This window comes from Pristiophorus japonicus, chromosome 7 (genome assembly GCF_044704955.1).
Source record: "Pristiophorus japonicus isolate sPriJap1 chromosome 7, sPriJap1.hap1, whole genome shotgun sequence".
NCBI classification, from domain to species: Eukaryota; Metazoa; Chordata; class Chondrichthyes; family Pristiophoridae; genus Pristiophorus; species Pristiophorus japonicus.
The window spans coordinates 9,091,099-9,107,714 of record NC_091983.1 but is presented as its reverse complement, the minus strand read 5'-3'; the positions used below and the strand labels follow the sequence as shown (position 1 = coordinate 9,107,714).

The 16,616-nt window shown below is 47.6% G+C and overlaps 1 protein-coding gene across 30 annotated transcripts in view; it reads right to left on the bottom strand.

Moving 5' to 3' along the window:
* rims1a (regulating synaptic membrane exocytosis 1a) overlaps positions 1 to 16,616 on the bottom strand; it is a 908,397-nt gene that overhangs the window by 275,862 nt on the left and 615,919 nt on the right. For 14 of the 30 annotated variants that reach the window (XM_070884742.1, XM_070884748.1, XM_070884749.1 and 11 more), the window contains 3 exons: positions 13,975 to 14,052; positions 4,096 to 4,191; positions 208 to 297 (listed from right to left, as the gene is read on the bottom strand). The exons of 2 other annotated variants lie outside the window; for them this stretch is intronic. In XM_070884742.1, coding sequence (XP_070740843.1) covers positions 208 to 297; positions 4,096 to 4,191; positions 13,975 to 14,052 — 264 coding nt within the window. Of the gene's footprint in view, positions 1 to 207; positions 298 to 4,095; positions 4,192 to 13,974; positions 14,053 to 16,180; positions 16,364 to 16,556; positions 16,613 to 16,616 lie in introns of those variants that run through there. 14 more of the 30 variants (XM_070884752.1, XM_070884774.1, XM_070884755.1 and 11 more) reach the window with 8 other exon arrangements.

Here is a 16,616-nt window from a genome sequence, read left to right as displayed (position 1 = left end):
CGGAAACGGCAAGCACTCAATGCAAAAGAAATGCAAGAGGTTAAAATGGTTCAGGCCTGAGGATTCGCCTAAGCAAAAGGGCAGAAAACATTGTAAACACTGTTATAGTGTGAACATAACACAAATCCAAGAATCCTACAGGATCAGAACTAAAGAAACATGGAATCATCAGCACAGATGACAAGGATAAAAAAGGGTTGGATATACCTGTCTCGTTCGGGTGACTGTAAACTAGTATCTGGTCTCAAACAGTTGGTGCTAGCACTCCTAGCCCTGTCAAGAGAGTGCTGTATCTCACTAATGCCAGTACATGGTATCCAATGGTGGAAGAGAAAGAGGACAGGAAAGGAAAACAAAGAAGGAATATAATGTTAGATCGTAAATCATAAGGTCAATGCACTCTTTAAAAACATGATACAGAACAGTTATGATTTCAATCATTCAAAAATGCTGGAAAGTTGGCAGGATGAATGTTGAAACAATTCAGTCAAAAAACAGAATCATGACAGTTAAAGCAATCTTTGACAATCATTTGCTAATGTTATACACAGCGGTATTAACACTTTCATTAGCACAAATCAATATAACGAGCAGGAGTTGGTGTGTGCTTGGTGGAGTGTGCGGTGAGTGACATGGTTACATGGTTAGCAATTGGCGTGCCAATGATTTCTGTTTGTGACTGCACAAGATGCAGCAAGGTCACATAAAAAGTGAGCTTGATTTGGATGATTTTAACTTTGAAAAATATCACTATCTTTACTCAATACCAGACTATCCTATTTCAAGATCTGCCATTGGGCTGCTGAACTTCTTGTGAGTTACAGAAACCCACTTGGGTCTGCTGAAAGGGCGGCAGCCATTCCTGGGAAAGTTAAATCTAGTTTGTGCAGTTTGTTAATAAACGTATTCATTCAACAAACTACTGAGCATGCAAAATGTCAAGGATCAGGATATAAATGGACTGACAAGATCTTTATGTTATATATACTAAAATGAAAACATTTCAGGTTTCTATCATTTTGGTTTCTCCTAGAGTATCGATGTTTATGAGTGGGTACTGTACCTAAATATTTGTATTAACTTTTCATAAAACTATTTGTTTGCACAATCTCTCTCACATTCCCTTTGCACAGTGGTTAACGTGTTCCCATTTGAGCATCATTAACATGTTTAAAACAGACCAACAACTTCACTAAAACACACAAGGGTTTGACAAACACAATGCTCTAAAATGAGCACACAGAGGAATCTGAACCACCTTCTCCCAACAAATCTACATATTATGCTATCTCAACAACATGCTGCAATGATACATTTGTAGCACACCAAAAGACTGATGGTTTGGCAAAAAGTAGAAAATAACAAGTTCCAGTTCTGAAACTGACTATGTAATAGTTCTTCATACTTTCCCATAACAAGTTTGTGATCTCGTGACTTACCTTGATTGTAGTTGATCCCCTTAATGACAGTATCCTCTCCAATCACTGACTGCGTTTCCTCCAATCACTGACTGCGTTCCCTCCAATCACTGACTGCGTTCCCTCCAATCACTGACTGCGTTCCCTCCAATCACTGACTGCGTTCCCTCCAATCACTGACTGCTCAGTAGTAGCACTATTGCCTCTGAATCAGAAGGTCGTGGGTTCAAGTCTCACTGCAGAGATTGAGCACATAATCTAGGCAGGTCAGAGAGTGTGCTGCACTGTCTGAAGTGCCATCTTTTGGATGAGATATTAAACCAAGGTCCAGTCTGCCCTCTCAGGTGGATACAAATGATCCCACAACACTATTCAAAGAAGAGCAAAGGAGTTCTCGGTATTCTGGCAAATATTTATCCCTCAACCTACATCACTAAAAAAAAGTGTATCTGGTCATTATCTCTTTGTTATTTGTGGGACCTTGCTGTGCGCAAATTGTTGTCGCACTTCCTACATTACAACAGTGACTATACTTCAAAAAGTAGTCAACTGGCTGGAAAGTGCTTTGGGACGTCCGGAGGACACGGAAGGCACTATATAAATGCAAATTCTTTCATTACTTACTCTTTCCATTTCAAAAATGTTTTATGCAAATTATATTGATGCGCCATCTATCGAGCATTGGTTTATGAAATATATTTAGTGATGTCTTACTGTGGAGACACTGCATGTGCCCAGTTAACATATATGACTACTTGCCTCTTTTTTTTTAATGAAAGAATTAGCTCTGAAATATTTAGTTTATGAAACATTGCCCTGTAGATCAAGTCATGGCAATGTTTGAAGGTATTTTACTTTCACAATCCTTTTGAAAATAAAGTTCAAAATAAAAATGCAGACACTGGGGTTGTTCTCCTTAGAGCAGAGAATGTTAAGAGGGGATTTGAGAGATATGTTTAAAACCATGAAGGATTTAGATCAAGTAAACAAAAGAGAAACTGTTTCCAGTGGCTGAAAGGTCAATAACCAGAGGGCTCAGATTTAAGGCGATTGGCAAAAGAACCAGAGGCCACGTGAGGAAATGCATTACCTGATAGAATCGTAGAATATTCACCACCCTATTATCAATCTTTTATTTTTCTCTCTTTTAGAATATTTTTGATAATTATTGCATGTTGTTAACATCATTGGGGAACTAGTTTAAAGGAGTTATCTTGATCTTGTGAGGCTTAACAGACACACACAGCTACAGAGGCATAGCTGCTGGAACAGCTTAGGGTTAAAGGATTGTATCAGCAGGAATAGTACTGCAGATAATCCATACTTCAAGCTTGATTACTGCTTGGCTAGTGCCCCAATCTGCACTTACTGCTTAAGGAAAAACACTAGTAAAATAAAAATATGTTGACAAAAAAATGAAAGTTGGTGAAGTTCTTTTCTTTCATAGGTGCCCCCAAAGGCACTGGTTCATTTGGTGTGCATTTCCATGGGCGCCAGAAGCCCTAAAGGACCCCAGCCCACCTAAGTGGCTATTCTTGATGTGTGAACGTGGACAGTGAGTTGTGGTAGGCTATTCAACCAAAACATATTACAGCTGTCATCAACGAGAGAGACTGGGCAAGCAGCAATCAGGATCTCTGCCTGATTTTACTCCCTCTCCCAGCAAGGTATGTAAAACTAGTTGCAGAATCCGAACATTGTCCATTGGAGATAAGCTAAATCAGCACAGACCTGGGAATTTTCCGAATTGGTGAGAAGCTAGGCACCATGGAGGTGGAGAAATATTGATAGGCCCATGTACAGAAATCACTAAAATCTAGTGGACAGGTACCAAAAATATTTTAAAAGGCTAATGTATTGTTTGTCTTCACCTTAAGGGGTCTGGAATACCATGGGGTGGAACTTATACTACAGATGTATAAAGCTCTGGTTAGACTGCATCTTAAGTACTGCGTTCAGTTCTGGACACTGCACCTCAGGAAGGATATATTGGCCTTGGAGAATCCAGCGCAGATTCACCAGAATCATATCTGGGCTAAAAGTACAATTTGCATACATTAGATTTGTATTCCCTCGAGCACAGAATAGTAAGGGGTAACATAATCGAGGTGTTTAAGGTGATTAAAGGATTCCATAAAGGGAAACTATTTCCTCTGGTGGGGGAGACCAGAACAAGGGGGCATAACCTTAAAATTAGAGCCAGGCCGTTCAGGGGTGATATCAGGAGACACAAAGGGTGGTAGGAATCTGGAACACCCCAAAAATCTTTTGAGGCTGGGGGTCAATTGAAAATTTCAAAACTGAGATTAATACATTTTTGCTAGGCAAAAGTATTAAGGGATATGGAACCAAGGCATGTAGATTAAGTTAAGATACAGATCAGTCATGATCTAAATGAAAGGCGGAACAGGCTTGAGGGGTTAAATGGCGTACTCCTGTTCCTATGCAGAATTTCTTGGTCTGCACAGTTGAGTGCCACACAACAAGGGTCATATGATGGTTAATCTTTCAAAGAGTTTGATTTTTTTTAAATCATGTAACAACTGATGGTTATTCTCCCTCCTCAAAGAGGCATCTCATAGTTAAACTCAGTTAAACAAAGTTCGATTTCTTGTTCTGCCAATGAGCACCAGGAAAGTGACTGGACAGACATCCAGACACTTTCAACCCTTCTTACCTAACCAAGAGTTCTGTAAATGACAGTATCCGTGATTCCCGTGTCTGAGAACTGTCCTGTCTAATGCTGGATTTAATGCAGGCAGGCAAAGTGGAGCTTCAGAAGCAGTTTGAAAATTAAATGTTATAAGCAAATTATTAAGTCATGCAGATACATATAATAATGAATCATAAATTAAAAACAAAAGGTCAAATATAGTAAAATAATCAGCAATTATGATGCATTACAATAGCATCTAGAAAAGTAATAAAAGACATGTTAAATACATTGCAACAGAAAGCAAATCAATTGAATAAATTATAATCATAAATGTAATCAGTAATCATTTGAGCTCCCTGGGGATAAAACTATGCTTTATGTTTCATTTTTACCAGAAATGCATCAAAAAGTTAGCAACTAAATAAATTGACTGTATTGGAAATATCTCCCCTCTGATAAAGTTGGTGCATAAAACAGTAAGTGATTTATTGGTAAGAGCGGTGCCCCTTTTTTGCAAATGGGCTGTGTTTTTTTATTATTAAGAAATCTAATTGAGGAACAAAGTCAATAAGGGAAAGTTGATTACAGCAACAGAAACATTGGCTACATCAAAAAATAAAGATTAAATGACACTTGAACAAAATGTTCATTCCAAGAGAAAGTAAAGATCGAGGGAGTAAGGAATTCCATAGATTAAAGGTGCTGGGGAAAGATCAACTATAGTCGTGGACGCTATGTTGCACAATGCTCTTTCCCATGGATTATCCCCATCTCTGTAACCATCTCCTGTGCTGCAATCCTCTCCACCTCTACCCTACGAACTCTCTATTCCTCTGTCCCATCCCTTCACGCCAGCTTTGGCTGTGCTTTAAGCCACCTAAGCTCCACTCTGAAATTCCCTTCCTATACTCTTCTGCCTCTCCACTTCCTTTAAAACTCAGCTCGCTGACCAAACATTTTGTCACCCCCACCCTCACCCTTCTTTGAATCGCCATCCATTTCCCTTTCTTAAAACTCTATGAAGCATCTCGAGATGTTTTTCTACATTAAAGGTACAGCATTCTTAAAATGGTGGTCATACCATCTTAGTGCCATAGTATAACAGCAGGATAGTAACAGGATTGTAAAACAGCATTTCATAAGGTCTACACAGAGAAATGTAAGCATTGTAGTCAGAGACAATATGGCCCCAATATTTACGGGGAGGGTGCGGAGGAGCGTGATAGCACGGGGAAAATCCGGAAGAGCCAGGGACACAGAAGTCCTGCCGAATTTAACGGCAGGATCTCATTATAATTTTGTTCTTCTGTTACCTGCCTAGCAGCTGCCCAAATTGACATGGCTGGCTGGCTGGCGGGAAGATCAGCGTCAGGAGGCCATGCCGGGCACCCTTGGGGACGGTCCCTGGTAATCATGTGGGGAGATGGGGGAGTGAGAGATCGCTGCTTGAGGGGGGTGGGTTAAAGGGGGTGGTCGGCCGTGATCATGGCAGGGCGGAGAGAGAGGACATGGTCGTCAGAGGGGAGGCTGACAAGTGAAAAGATTTTGGGCTTTTTATACTTGTTTCAAAGACCAAAATAATGGACTTGCAATGAAATCCTTGCTTTCTTTGTAAATGGCACAGCTGCCAGATTGACAAGTTAGGATGCATACTGTCCAGACTGCTGAGAGAAACGTATGTGTTAGCCAGATGAAATGGAGCCTTTGTAAGATTGTAACTGAAGTAACTGATAAGAAGAAACCATAAAGGGCCATAATATCACGGACTGTGATGCTTACATTTCTTTGTGCAGACGTTATGAAGTATCTTATCCTGCTGTTATACCATGGCACTAACATGACATGACTAAAATCTTTTACAAGGAGTGCAAAAGGTACTTAACTTCTTGAACCAGCAGCTCCGGCCTCCCTTTTACTGCCGGTTTCCTGAGTCCTGGGGAACCTGCACGGTAACTATTGAATTTAAATCAAGTTCCCAAATGTACTGTGGGAGCCCGATTTAAACATGTTGGCCCTGAATTCGCGGCCCCTTCGAGCATGTACCAGGTGCGCACCCGGAGGCGGCCCTGCAAGTTCCGGGTTTAGGTATACGAAGCACATGTGCCTAAAACCGGACCTTGCGATCTGTCAAGAACCCTCTTGGCAGATCGCTTGCATCCAGAAGTAAAGGGCCTCAGCGGACGGAGAGTTGGGCTATTTGCCCAATTTCTGCCCAGTGAATGCCCGCAAAATTCTTATGACTGATAAAAGCAGATGTAAGGTCTCTTTGTATCAGCACAAGTCTTTTAAAGGCCAGAAAAAGAAATGTTTTCCAATAATTTAAACATTTAAAATCCTGTTAAATAAGGTGAGTTTATTTTTAGACCTTTTAAAATATGTAAAATTATTTTGCAAAAATTACATTTTTGTTTTAAATAATTAATTAAATTTCACTTAAAATAAATTTTAAAAACATGACATATATTTAAAATTAATCAAAGTTTTTGTGTGTTTATTCCCATCCATACTTATGGTGATTCTGTGCAAACGGAACTCACCACAAGTATGAATGGGAATACCCCTACCTGGATTGATTGGGCCAGCCCATGTGATCCCAGGTACACATACTAAGCGCCTACGTGGGTCTCTACACAGGCCTTAGCTTAGAGACCCAGGACCGCAAGTCTCCGAACCTCCTGGACCACCAGGTAGATTCGTAGACATTTTTCAGGTTGGAGGCAACTGCCCCCTGGGCAGTTAAGTACGGCCCTCGAGAGCGGGACACTCGCATGACATAAAATCCGCTGCCATAAAAATGGCAACATGGTGGATTGGGAACGCGTTCCCTGTTTAAAATGTTTAACCTCTGCCCTGACCCTCTCCCGCCCATCGAGGGGGGTAGGAGGGGTTAATATCGATGTCTATATTATCATGTTACTAATCATATCTGTCGCCATGAACCCCTTTCTCTTTTATAATGTATAGAATTGATAGCCTAAATAAAATAAAGCCCAGAATGTCATGGTAATAGCACAAGTTTTAACAGCTGCTGCAGCAACAAACTTCCGCTCTGACAGGTGCGTTCACCCGTAATCTCAGAAGTTGAGTCTGGCTCCCAAGAAGTGCCACAGTATATCAAAGTGAATGGCTGTACTGAAGCAACTAATGATTATATATAGGCGGCGTAATCTAAAGGTGGGTGCCTCTTCCCTGGAAAAATGGCAGCAGAAAACTCTGCCTTCTATATATAAATTATTCAGGGTTGCACCATAATAATGTTTGAATCAACCCGAAATTTCAGAACACAGCCTTCCCATCCGACTCATTTTCGGCTATCCAATTCCGTAACATGGGTGACACTTCCCATTGGCCCTGTGTGGTCAGGCCTCGGTCCTGGTGCTCAGCCATATGTAGCCTGTTTGTGTCCACCCACACTGCACCCTCTAACTCTGCAACCCCACGTCTTGCATCCCTAACATCGCTTGACCACTTGAATGTCTCCCCCCCCGCCCCATCCCCATTCTTGCCTCGACCCCTCTTCCACGCCCCGCCCCTGATCACCCCTCTGAACATCTGATTTTTGTGCTAGCTAAACCTTTTACAAGGTGAATCCTTTGCACGTATTTAAAGTAATTAGATAACACATGCGAGCATAAAGTATTAACAGCAAACTAAGAGTCTCCTTCTTTGTTTTAATCATTTTTTTTTTGTGTTTTATTAAACTTAACTTTCACGTCACTGTGAACAAATTCCACAACAGCAGTATACGCTTAATGCGGTTATAATATAAAAACTGAGGTAAATATTGAACTTACGCCCAAAATGGGAGCAAAGTCTGCACAGTGACTGCTCTGCACATTGGTCCGTGACAGCCTGAGGAAAAGTGCTCCAATATCAAGCTGCCATGACAGTTACTAACAAGTCTCACTCTATGGGGGCATTTAACCCCAGAAAATGGGCAAGTTTGGGTCAGTGGGAGGTTAAAGGGTAAAATATCTGAATGTTGACTGCAACCCACCTCCAACCTACCCACTTCTGGTTTTAATGGAGGTGGGACAGGGGGTGGGCTGCCAAATCGCTCCCAGGAAGGTTTGTTGGCACTATCAATATGAAATTGAGGCTGGAAGCCACAGATTTAAGCTGCTTTGCAGGTTTAACTGTGGCCAGCAGGGGTTCAGGGGCCTCGGGCAACCCAAGAGCTCAAGAGAGCTGAAGACAGCTTCGTGGAAAAGGTAAGTACCTTTACAGCACTGCTTTTTGGGCCAGGAGGAGCAGGAGTGCCTCCAGCCCCGGCCATCCGAGCTTACCTGCTTCCCTGGGATTGGACCTCCCACCCCATAAAAAGACCACCGTGGTTGGGATCGGGGTTGGCAGGTAAGGAGCCACAGCAGGCTTCTTACCTGCGACTGCTCTCTACTCGAGTGGAAGCCAAGCCAGTCAATCAGACAGACTTACGGGCGGGGATCCCGCTAAAAAAAGTTGTACGCGTGTGGGGAAATTCAGAGTTTCCTGACCGAAACTCCGCCCTCTGCCTATCAAACCCGGTCCCTGTCGATATCGGAGCCATAGAATCTTACAGCACAGGAGGAGGCCATTTGGCCCAGAGTGCCTCCGGTTGGCCCCTGCTACCAATTAGTCCCATTCTCCTGCTCTTTCCCTACAGCTCTGCTCATTTTTCCTTTTCTATTTATCCAGTTCCCTTTTGAAAGTTACTACTGAATCTGCTTCCACCATCATTACAGGCAGTGTATTCCAGATCATAATAACTCACTGTGTAAAAAAGAGTTCTTATCTCCCTCTGGCTGTGTTGCGAATTATCTTAAATTTGTGTCCTCTGGTTACAGACCCTCCTGCAACAGTTTCTCTCATCATAACCCTTAATAATTTTGACACCTAAATCTCACCATAACTTTTTCTGCTCTAAGGAAAACAATCCCAGCTTCTCTAGTCCATCTGCATAATTGAAGACCCTCATCCCTCGTACCATACTGTTAAGTATCCTCTGCACACTCTCCAAGGCCTTGACATCAATCTGGAGGAGGGAGGGGGAGGGGTGGAAACCACTGTGTACTTCGCTCCAGTCTGAAAAATAACCATTCACCACTACTCCCTGCTGTCTGTCCGCAGCCAATTATGTATCCATGCTGCCACTGCGCCTTTAATTCCCATGTCCTGCAATTTTGCTAATAAGTTTATTATGTAGTATTTTATGAAACATTGTGACTATTTGCACTGCGTTGTTTCTGCGCCTGCGTCCTCTAGACTCCACCCACGATGCCTCTCGCGCATACACAGACTCCTCGGACCCGAAACCAGAACTGGAAGTGGGGCCCGAAGAGTCCGCATGGAGTCCCCTGCTCAAACATTGCTTGCAGCTTTTGCATTATTGCAGCCTTCTGTGGGAGAAAAAACATCAGAGGTAGTGGGAGAGAGGCGGCAGGCGGGCAGGGAAAAGAGAGACACAGCGGGTGCGGGGTGGAGGAGAAAGAGAGAGGTTGCAGGCGGACGGGCCGGGTTGGGGGCGGGGGGGAAGAAAGAGAGCGAGACACGACGAGCGGACGGGGGCGGGGGGAGAGAGAGAGGCGGTGGGCAGGCAGGCTGGGTGGGAAAAGAGAGGCGGGAGATAGAGAGAGACACGGGTGGGGCGGGGTTGGAGAGAGAGAGAGAGAGGGGGGAGTGGAGAGAGGGAGAGAGAGATGGGGAAGCGAGAGGGATGATGGGAAGCGGGGGGGGGGGGGGGGGGGGGAAATCGGAGGGGAGCGAGGAACGCAGGGAAGACGTATCACGTTCTGTCAACCCTCTTTACACCCATACCGGACTTCTTGGAAAGTTCGCTGCATGAGTTACAAGGGACATCGTTGGAGTGAATTAAATACATAAGTCATGACACTGCCACTATTCATTTCATAACCAATAAACCTGTAAACAATCCATGACCCACACACAATGCTCCATCTACAGTGGGCGGGTGGAGAGTACGCTCAGGAACTTGGGCTGGGAGAGGCATGGGCTGGGGGGTGGGGGGAGGCAGTGAACATGGGCTGGGGGGAGAGTGAACATGGGCTGGGGGGAGGGTGAACATAGGCTGGGGGGGTGGGGTGGGGGGAGGGAGTGAAAATGGGCTGGGGGGGTGGGTGAACATGGGCTGGGGGGAGGGGGTGAACATGGGCTGGGGGGGGTGAACATGGGCGGGGGGGGGTGAACATGGGCTGGGGGGGGATGAACATGGGCTGGGGGGGGGGGGAGGTGAACATGGGCTGGGGGGGGGGGAGGTGAACATGGGCTGTGGGGGGGGAGGTGAACATGGGCTGGGGGGGGGTGAACATGGGCTGGGGGGTGAACATGGGCTGGGGGGGTGAACATGGGCTGGGGGGGTGAACATGGGCTGGGGGGGGTGAACATGGGCTGGGGGGGGTGAACATGGGCTGGGGGGGTGAACATGGGCTGGGGGGGTGAACATGGGCTGGGGGGGGGTGAACATGGGCTGGGGGGGTGAACATGGGCTGGGGGGGGGTGAACATGGGCTGGGGGGGGGTGAACATGGGCTGGGGGGGGGTGAACATGGGCTGGGTGGGGGGTGAACATGGGCTGGGTGGGGGGTGAACATGGGCTGGGTGGGGGGTGAACATGGGCTGGGTGGGGGGTGAACATGGGCTGGGGAGGGTGAACATGGGCTGGGGGGGGTGAACATGGGCTGGGGGCGGGTGAACATGGGCTGGGGGGGGTGAACATGGGCTTGGGGGGGGGTGAACATGGGCTGGGGGGGGTGAACATGGGCTGGGGGGGGTGAACATGGGCTGGGGGGTGAACATGGGCTGGGGGGGGGTGAACATGGGCTGGGGGGGGTGAACATGGGCTGGGGGGGTGAACATGGGCTGGGGGGGGTGAACATGGGCTGGGGGGGGTGAACATGGGCTGGGGGGGTGAACATAGGCTGGGGGGGGGATGAACATGGGCTGGGGGGCGTGAACATGGGCTGGGGGGGGTGAACATGGGCTGGGAGGGGGTGAACATGGGCTGGGGGGGTGAACATGGGCTGGGGGGGGTGAACATGGGCTGGGGGGGGTGAACATGGGCTGGGGGGGGTGAACATGGGCTGGGGGGGTGAACATGGGCTGGGGGGGTGAACATGGGCTGGGGGGGGTGAACATGGGCTGGGGGGGTGAACATGGGCTGGGGGGGGTGAACATGGGCTGGGGGGGTGAACATGGGCTGGGGGGGTGAACATGGGCTGGGGGGGGGGTGAACATGGGCTGGGGGGGGGTGAACATGGGCTGGGGGGGGGTGAACATGGGCTGGGTGGGGGGTGAACATGGGCTGGGTGGGGGGTGAACATGGGCTGGGTGGGGGGTGAACATGGGCTGGGTGGGGGGTGAACATGGGCTGGGTGGGGGGTGAACATGGGCTGGTTGGGGGGTGAACATGGGCTGGGTGGGGGGTGAACATGGGCTGGGTGGGGGGTGAACATGGGCTGGGGGGGGTGAACATGGGCTAGGGGGGGTGAACATGGGCTGGGGGCGGGTGAACATGGGCTGGGGGCGGGTGAACATGGGCTGGGGGGGGTGAACATGGGCTGGGGGGGGGGGTGAACATGGGCTGGGGGGGGGGTGAACATGGGCTGGGGGGCGTGAACATGGGCTGGGGGGGGTGAACATGGGCTGGGGGGGGTGAACATGGGCTGGGGGGGGGTGAACATAGGCTGGGGGGGGGTGAACATGGGCTGGGGGGGGTGAACATGGGCTGGGGGGGGTGAACATGGGCTGGGGGGATGAACATGGGCTGGGGGGGGTTGAACATGGGCTGGGGGGTTGAACATGGGCTGGGGGGGGGTGAACATGGGCTGGGGGGATGAACATGGGCTGGGGGGGGTGAACATGGGCTGGGGGGGGTGAACATGGGCTGGGGGGGGTGAACATGGGCTGGGGGGGTGAACATGGGCTGGGGGGGGTGAACATAGGCTGGGAGGGGTGAACATGGGCTGGGGGGGGTGAACATGGGCTGGGGGGGGGTGAACATGGGCTGGGGGGGTGAACATGGGCTGGGTGGGGGGTGAACATGGGCTGGGGGGGGTGAACATGGGCTGGGGGGGGTGAACATGGGCTGGGGGGGGGGTGAACATGGGCTGGGGGGGGGTGAACATGGGCTGGGGGGGGTGAACATGGGCTGGGGGGGGGTGAACATGGGCTGGGGGGGGTGAACAAGGGCTGGGGGGGGGTGAACATGGGCTGGGGGGGGTGAACATGGGCTGGGGGGGGTGAACATGGGCTGGGTGGGGTGAACATGGGCTGGGGGGGTGAACATGGGCTGGGGGGGTGAACATGGGCTGGGGGGGTGAACATGGGGGGGGGGAGGTGAACATGGGCTGGGGGGGGGGAGGTGAACATGGGCTGGGGGGGGGGGGGGGAGGTGAACATGGGCTGGGTGGGGGGAGGTGAACATGGGCTGAGGGGGGGGTGGAGGTGAACATGGGCTGGGGGGGTGAACATGGGCTGGGGGTGGGGGTGAACATGGGCTGGGGGGGGGTGAACATGAGCTGGGGGGGTGAACATGGGCTGGGGGGGTGAACATGGGCTGGGGGGGTGAACATGGGCTGGGGGGGAGGGCGATGAACATGGGCTGGGGGGGGGAGGGCGATGAACATGGGCTGGGGGGGTCGATGAACATGGGCTTGGGGGGGGCGATGAACATGGGCTGGGGGTGTCAGGTAGTTGGGCTAGGGGAGGCATACACTTGGGGTCAGGGATTTGGGAGGCTTTTGCTGGGTTAGTGGTGCTCTATCCTCTCTGTGACTGCTTGCAGGGGAGTTCTGAAGTCCGAATGTCTCAAATTAGACTTTGCAATGTCACTCAGAACTTGGGCTGGGTGGTTCCAATTACACATTCCAGAAAAACTTCTGGGTGTGGCTTATCCTCCAAGGGGACCAATCAGCAATCAGGCCATGTGATAATGGTGAGCCAATCAGCCAGAAACACATTGCACATAACTGGATCCTTTATCAAATGCATTTTGAAAGTCAGATACATAACTTATTATTCCATATGTTTTTCCAAGAGATAATTCATTTTGTCTCGGATTATCGTCTCTAAAAGTTTCTCCACCATTGGCACTAGGCTGATTGGCCTGTAGTTTATATCTCCCTCTTTTTTTCAACAGACGTGTAACATTTGTAATCTTCATGTTCCCTGGCATCACTCCTATATCCGAGGATAGAAAGATTGTGGTCAGAGCCTCTGCTATTTACACCCTTATTTCCCTCAGTAACCAAGGATTCATCGGTTGACATTTCTACTTTGAGCACTATCAACTTTTTACGTAACTCTTTATTTGTATCCTATTCAATTTCTATATGACCTCCTCCTTTACTATGACATTGGCAGCATCATTTTGTTTTGTGAGGACAAAGTATTCATTTAGTACCTCAGCTATGTGCTCTGCCTCCACAAGATCTCCTTTTTGGTCCCGAATTGGCCACATCCTTCCTTTGATTATCCTTTTAATGTTTGTATGATTATAAAAGACTTTAGAGTTCCCTTTTATTCTACCCGTGAATCTTTTCTCATACACTTTCTTCACCCCTCATTTCCTTTTTCAGTTCGCCTCTGCACTCTCGGGTTTCAGCTTGATTCTCTACTGTATTATGAACCTGACATTTATCATAAGCCTCCTTTTTCGGTTTCATTTTAATCTCTGTATTTTTAGACATCCAGGGAACTCTATCTAGCTTTGGATACCCTTTCTTTACTCCTCACAGGAATCTGTTTAGTACTATTAGTATATCTAGTTTTATTGTATTGCGGAATATTAATTGACAGCTTGGGCCGAAGACCAAATGAAACTACATAAATCACAACAGACTAACTGTATTATTTATTCCCTTCTGTGTCCCAGAGCAATGTAATATTTGTGATCTAAACTTCTTACCTGTATATGTCTTGGTGAAAACCATTCACCAGTAATGGCATCTTGGGAGGCAACGTTTTACTGGTGTTAAGTGACGTTCTGGTTTGGGCAGAATAAATAGAACCAAACAGAAAATGTAAACAGAAAAAAAAAATTCCCTATCAAACATATAACTAAAGCAGAGAACATAACATGATCTGAAGCATAACTTTCGAGCAAGTTACCATTGTAATCCATTCAATAATTTGAATATTAATAGGAATAACAGAGACTTTTTGAATTGTTGCAGAAAAAAATGTAATAAAGTTCGTAAAGTGCCATATCTAGACCTGAATGGTCAAACTGTTCAATGTGTTATATCTATCCAGCTCAGAATGGTAAAAGCGTTTAGTGTGCTATATCTAGATTAGCATGTTAATAACATTGAGTATGACAGGAAGTATCCCATATTCTCTATACTTCTGATCGGCGATATGCCCTCAGAACTTATTGTTGCCAAATGGTGAGTGTTTATGTAAATGCGACCATCGATTTACTTTTAAATTTACAAATATCTGTGGCTTCAAGGCCATGTGCTATTCCTCACTTGTGATGCAGCATGTGACAGTATCGAAATAGCAATAATATCACTTCTCCTACCACTCCTTATTCAAGGAACTCCAATCTGGCTGCCATCCCACTAACAGTACAGAAATTACACAGATCAAAGCCAAGTTGTCTTCCAAACTCTTCTCACCCTCCTCGACCTCTGTACTGCCTCAGTCAACTACTCCATCTTTCAATGCCTCTCTCTGCTGTCCATCTCCAGGGGCCTATTAGTTCATTTTTTTTACCTAGTTCAACGCAGTCACAACAATGGCTTCTGCTCCTCTGATCACAGTGACCTCTGGTGTGCCCCAGGATCCATCCTGTGCATCCCCAGTTCAACACCTGCAAGGTGCTCCTGAGCGGCATTGTTCTTGAAGCACAGGGTCAGCTTCCACATACATGCTGACAACAGAGGAGCCCAGGAATCCAGCAAATCAAATGTGAGCAGAGATTCAGCCATTAAAGAGAGCATAATAAGACCACAGAACTGGGTCGTAGGAGGGAGGGGGTGTACATTATGAGCAGATAGCTTTAAACTTGTAGCTTGAACTAAATGCACTCACTATTGGGGACAGGGGGCGTTATCGGATTGCTACAGCTTACTTCTGAGCTGGGAGAGCAATAACTCCCTCCCCATAGGAGAAAACAGTGAAAAGGAGAGGACACTGGGGCAGAGCTGTGGGCAAGGCCTGAGGCAAAGAATGGCAGTGGATGTCCATAGATAGAGTTGCAAAGGAGACCCAAGTAGGGAGCTGCCAACCCATTTTACTTTCACAAAATATACACTGGTTACACTTTGATACATAGCGGGGGTTATTTTCCTTGTTCTAATGCCTCATGTTTCCAGGAGTTAAGGACAAAACATAGGAGCAGTGACCACCATTGCTGGCTTACCACGTTATTTACGCATGATGCACATTTCCTGAGGCTGAACAGATGAGGGCGAGAATCTGCTGGCTGAAACAAGTGGAACCTTTTACATTTCCTGTAGGTGACACAAACAATGCCTTCCGAGTTCTTTTTCAGGCCTAATGCTGGGCAAACGGCCATGGAAACTAGGCATTAGCTGGTGCCAGGTTCCACCTTCAGAATAGAGGATCCGTCACGGGGCAGACAGCAATTTGCAGCAATGCAGGGCTATCTTACTACCACACCTGGTTCATTCTGCAACCTATTCTATGTTAATTAAATACAATTTTAATTAATGACATGAGAATGTTATAGAAGCAATGGGCTCAAATTTGGCCAGGAGTTGCTCTGTATTTTTTGGAGCAACTTGATTTTTCTGGAATATCTTAAAAATCCCCATTCTGCACATTTAATTTGCGCCAGTGTAATTGAGTTAGTTAGCATTTTTTTCCGTTTCGTTTTTTTTTCCAAAAGGGGGCGTTACCAGCCACCTATGCCTGTTTTGTCCATTTAAGCCAGTTTGGACAGCCAATAGTTACGCCAAGCTAACTTAGGCCAGCGATTTCTTAAAACCCTTGCGGAGAGTTAAGAAATCAGCGCAGGTAGCTAGAGATAGGGGGGGGTGGGGGAGGGAAGGGAAGCGAGAGGACCTTGCAAAGCACTAAACACCTTCACAACAACATTCAAGAAGCATAAAAACCATCAATAAAAAATAAAACTTAAGTCCTACCTTCATAACTCGGCCCGGGAAGTCAGTGGGCCTGCCGGTGGGAGAGGCCACTCTACTGGGGATAGGTGCGGGTGGGTGGGATGCCTGGGCGGGAGAGAGTGCGCAGGCAACTGGCCACACACAACACACAGCAGGCTGGGCTCGCAGAATACGGAGCCTGCAGCAGTCAACTCCGAGGGACTGGTGGAATTCTGTCTCCGAGGACTGCTGACTCTCTCCCCTCGCCCCCACCCCCCCCCCCAATCAAAACACTCTCTTCCCCCGACCAGCCCCCCCCCCCCCCCCCCGCCCACACAGCCCCCCACCCCCGGCATCTAAACTCTCCTCACTAAAAAGCACAACCATCAATAAATAAAAAATAAAGCTCAAGTACTACCTCGGTGCGGGAGGTGACGTGCAGCCGCCCGGCACGCGTTGTGATGCCACTCGGTCTGGG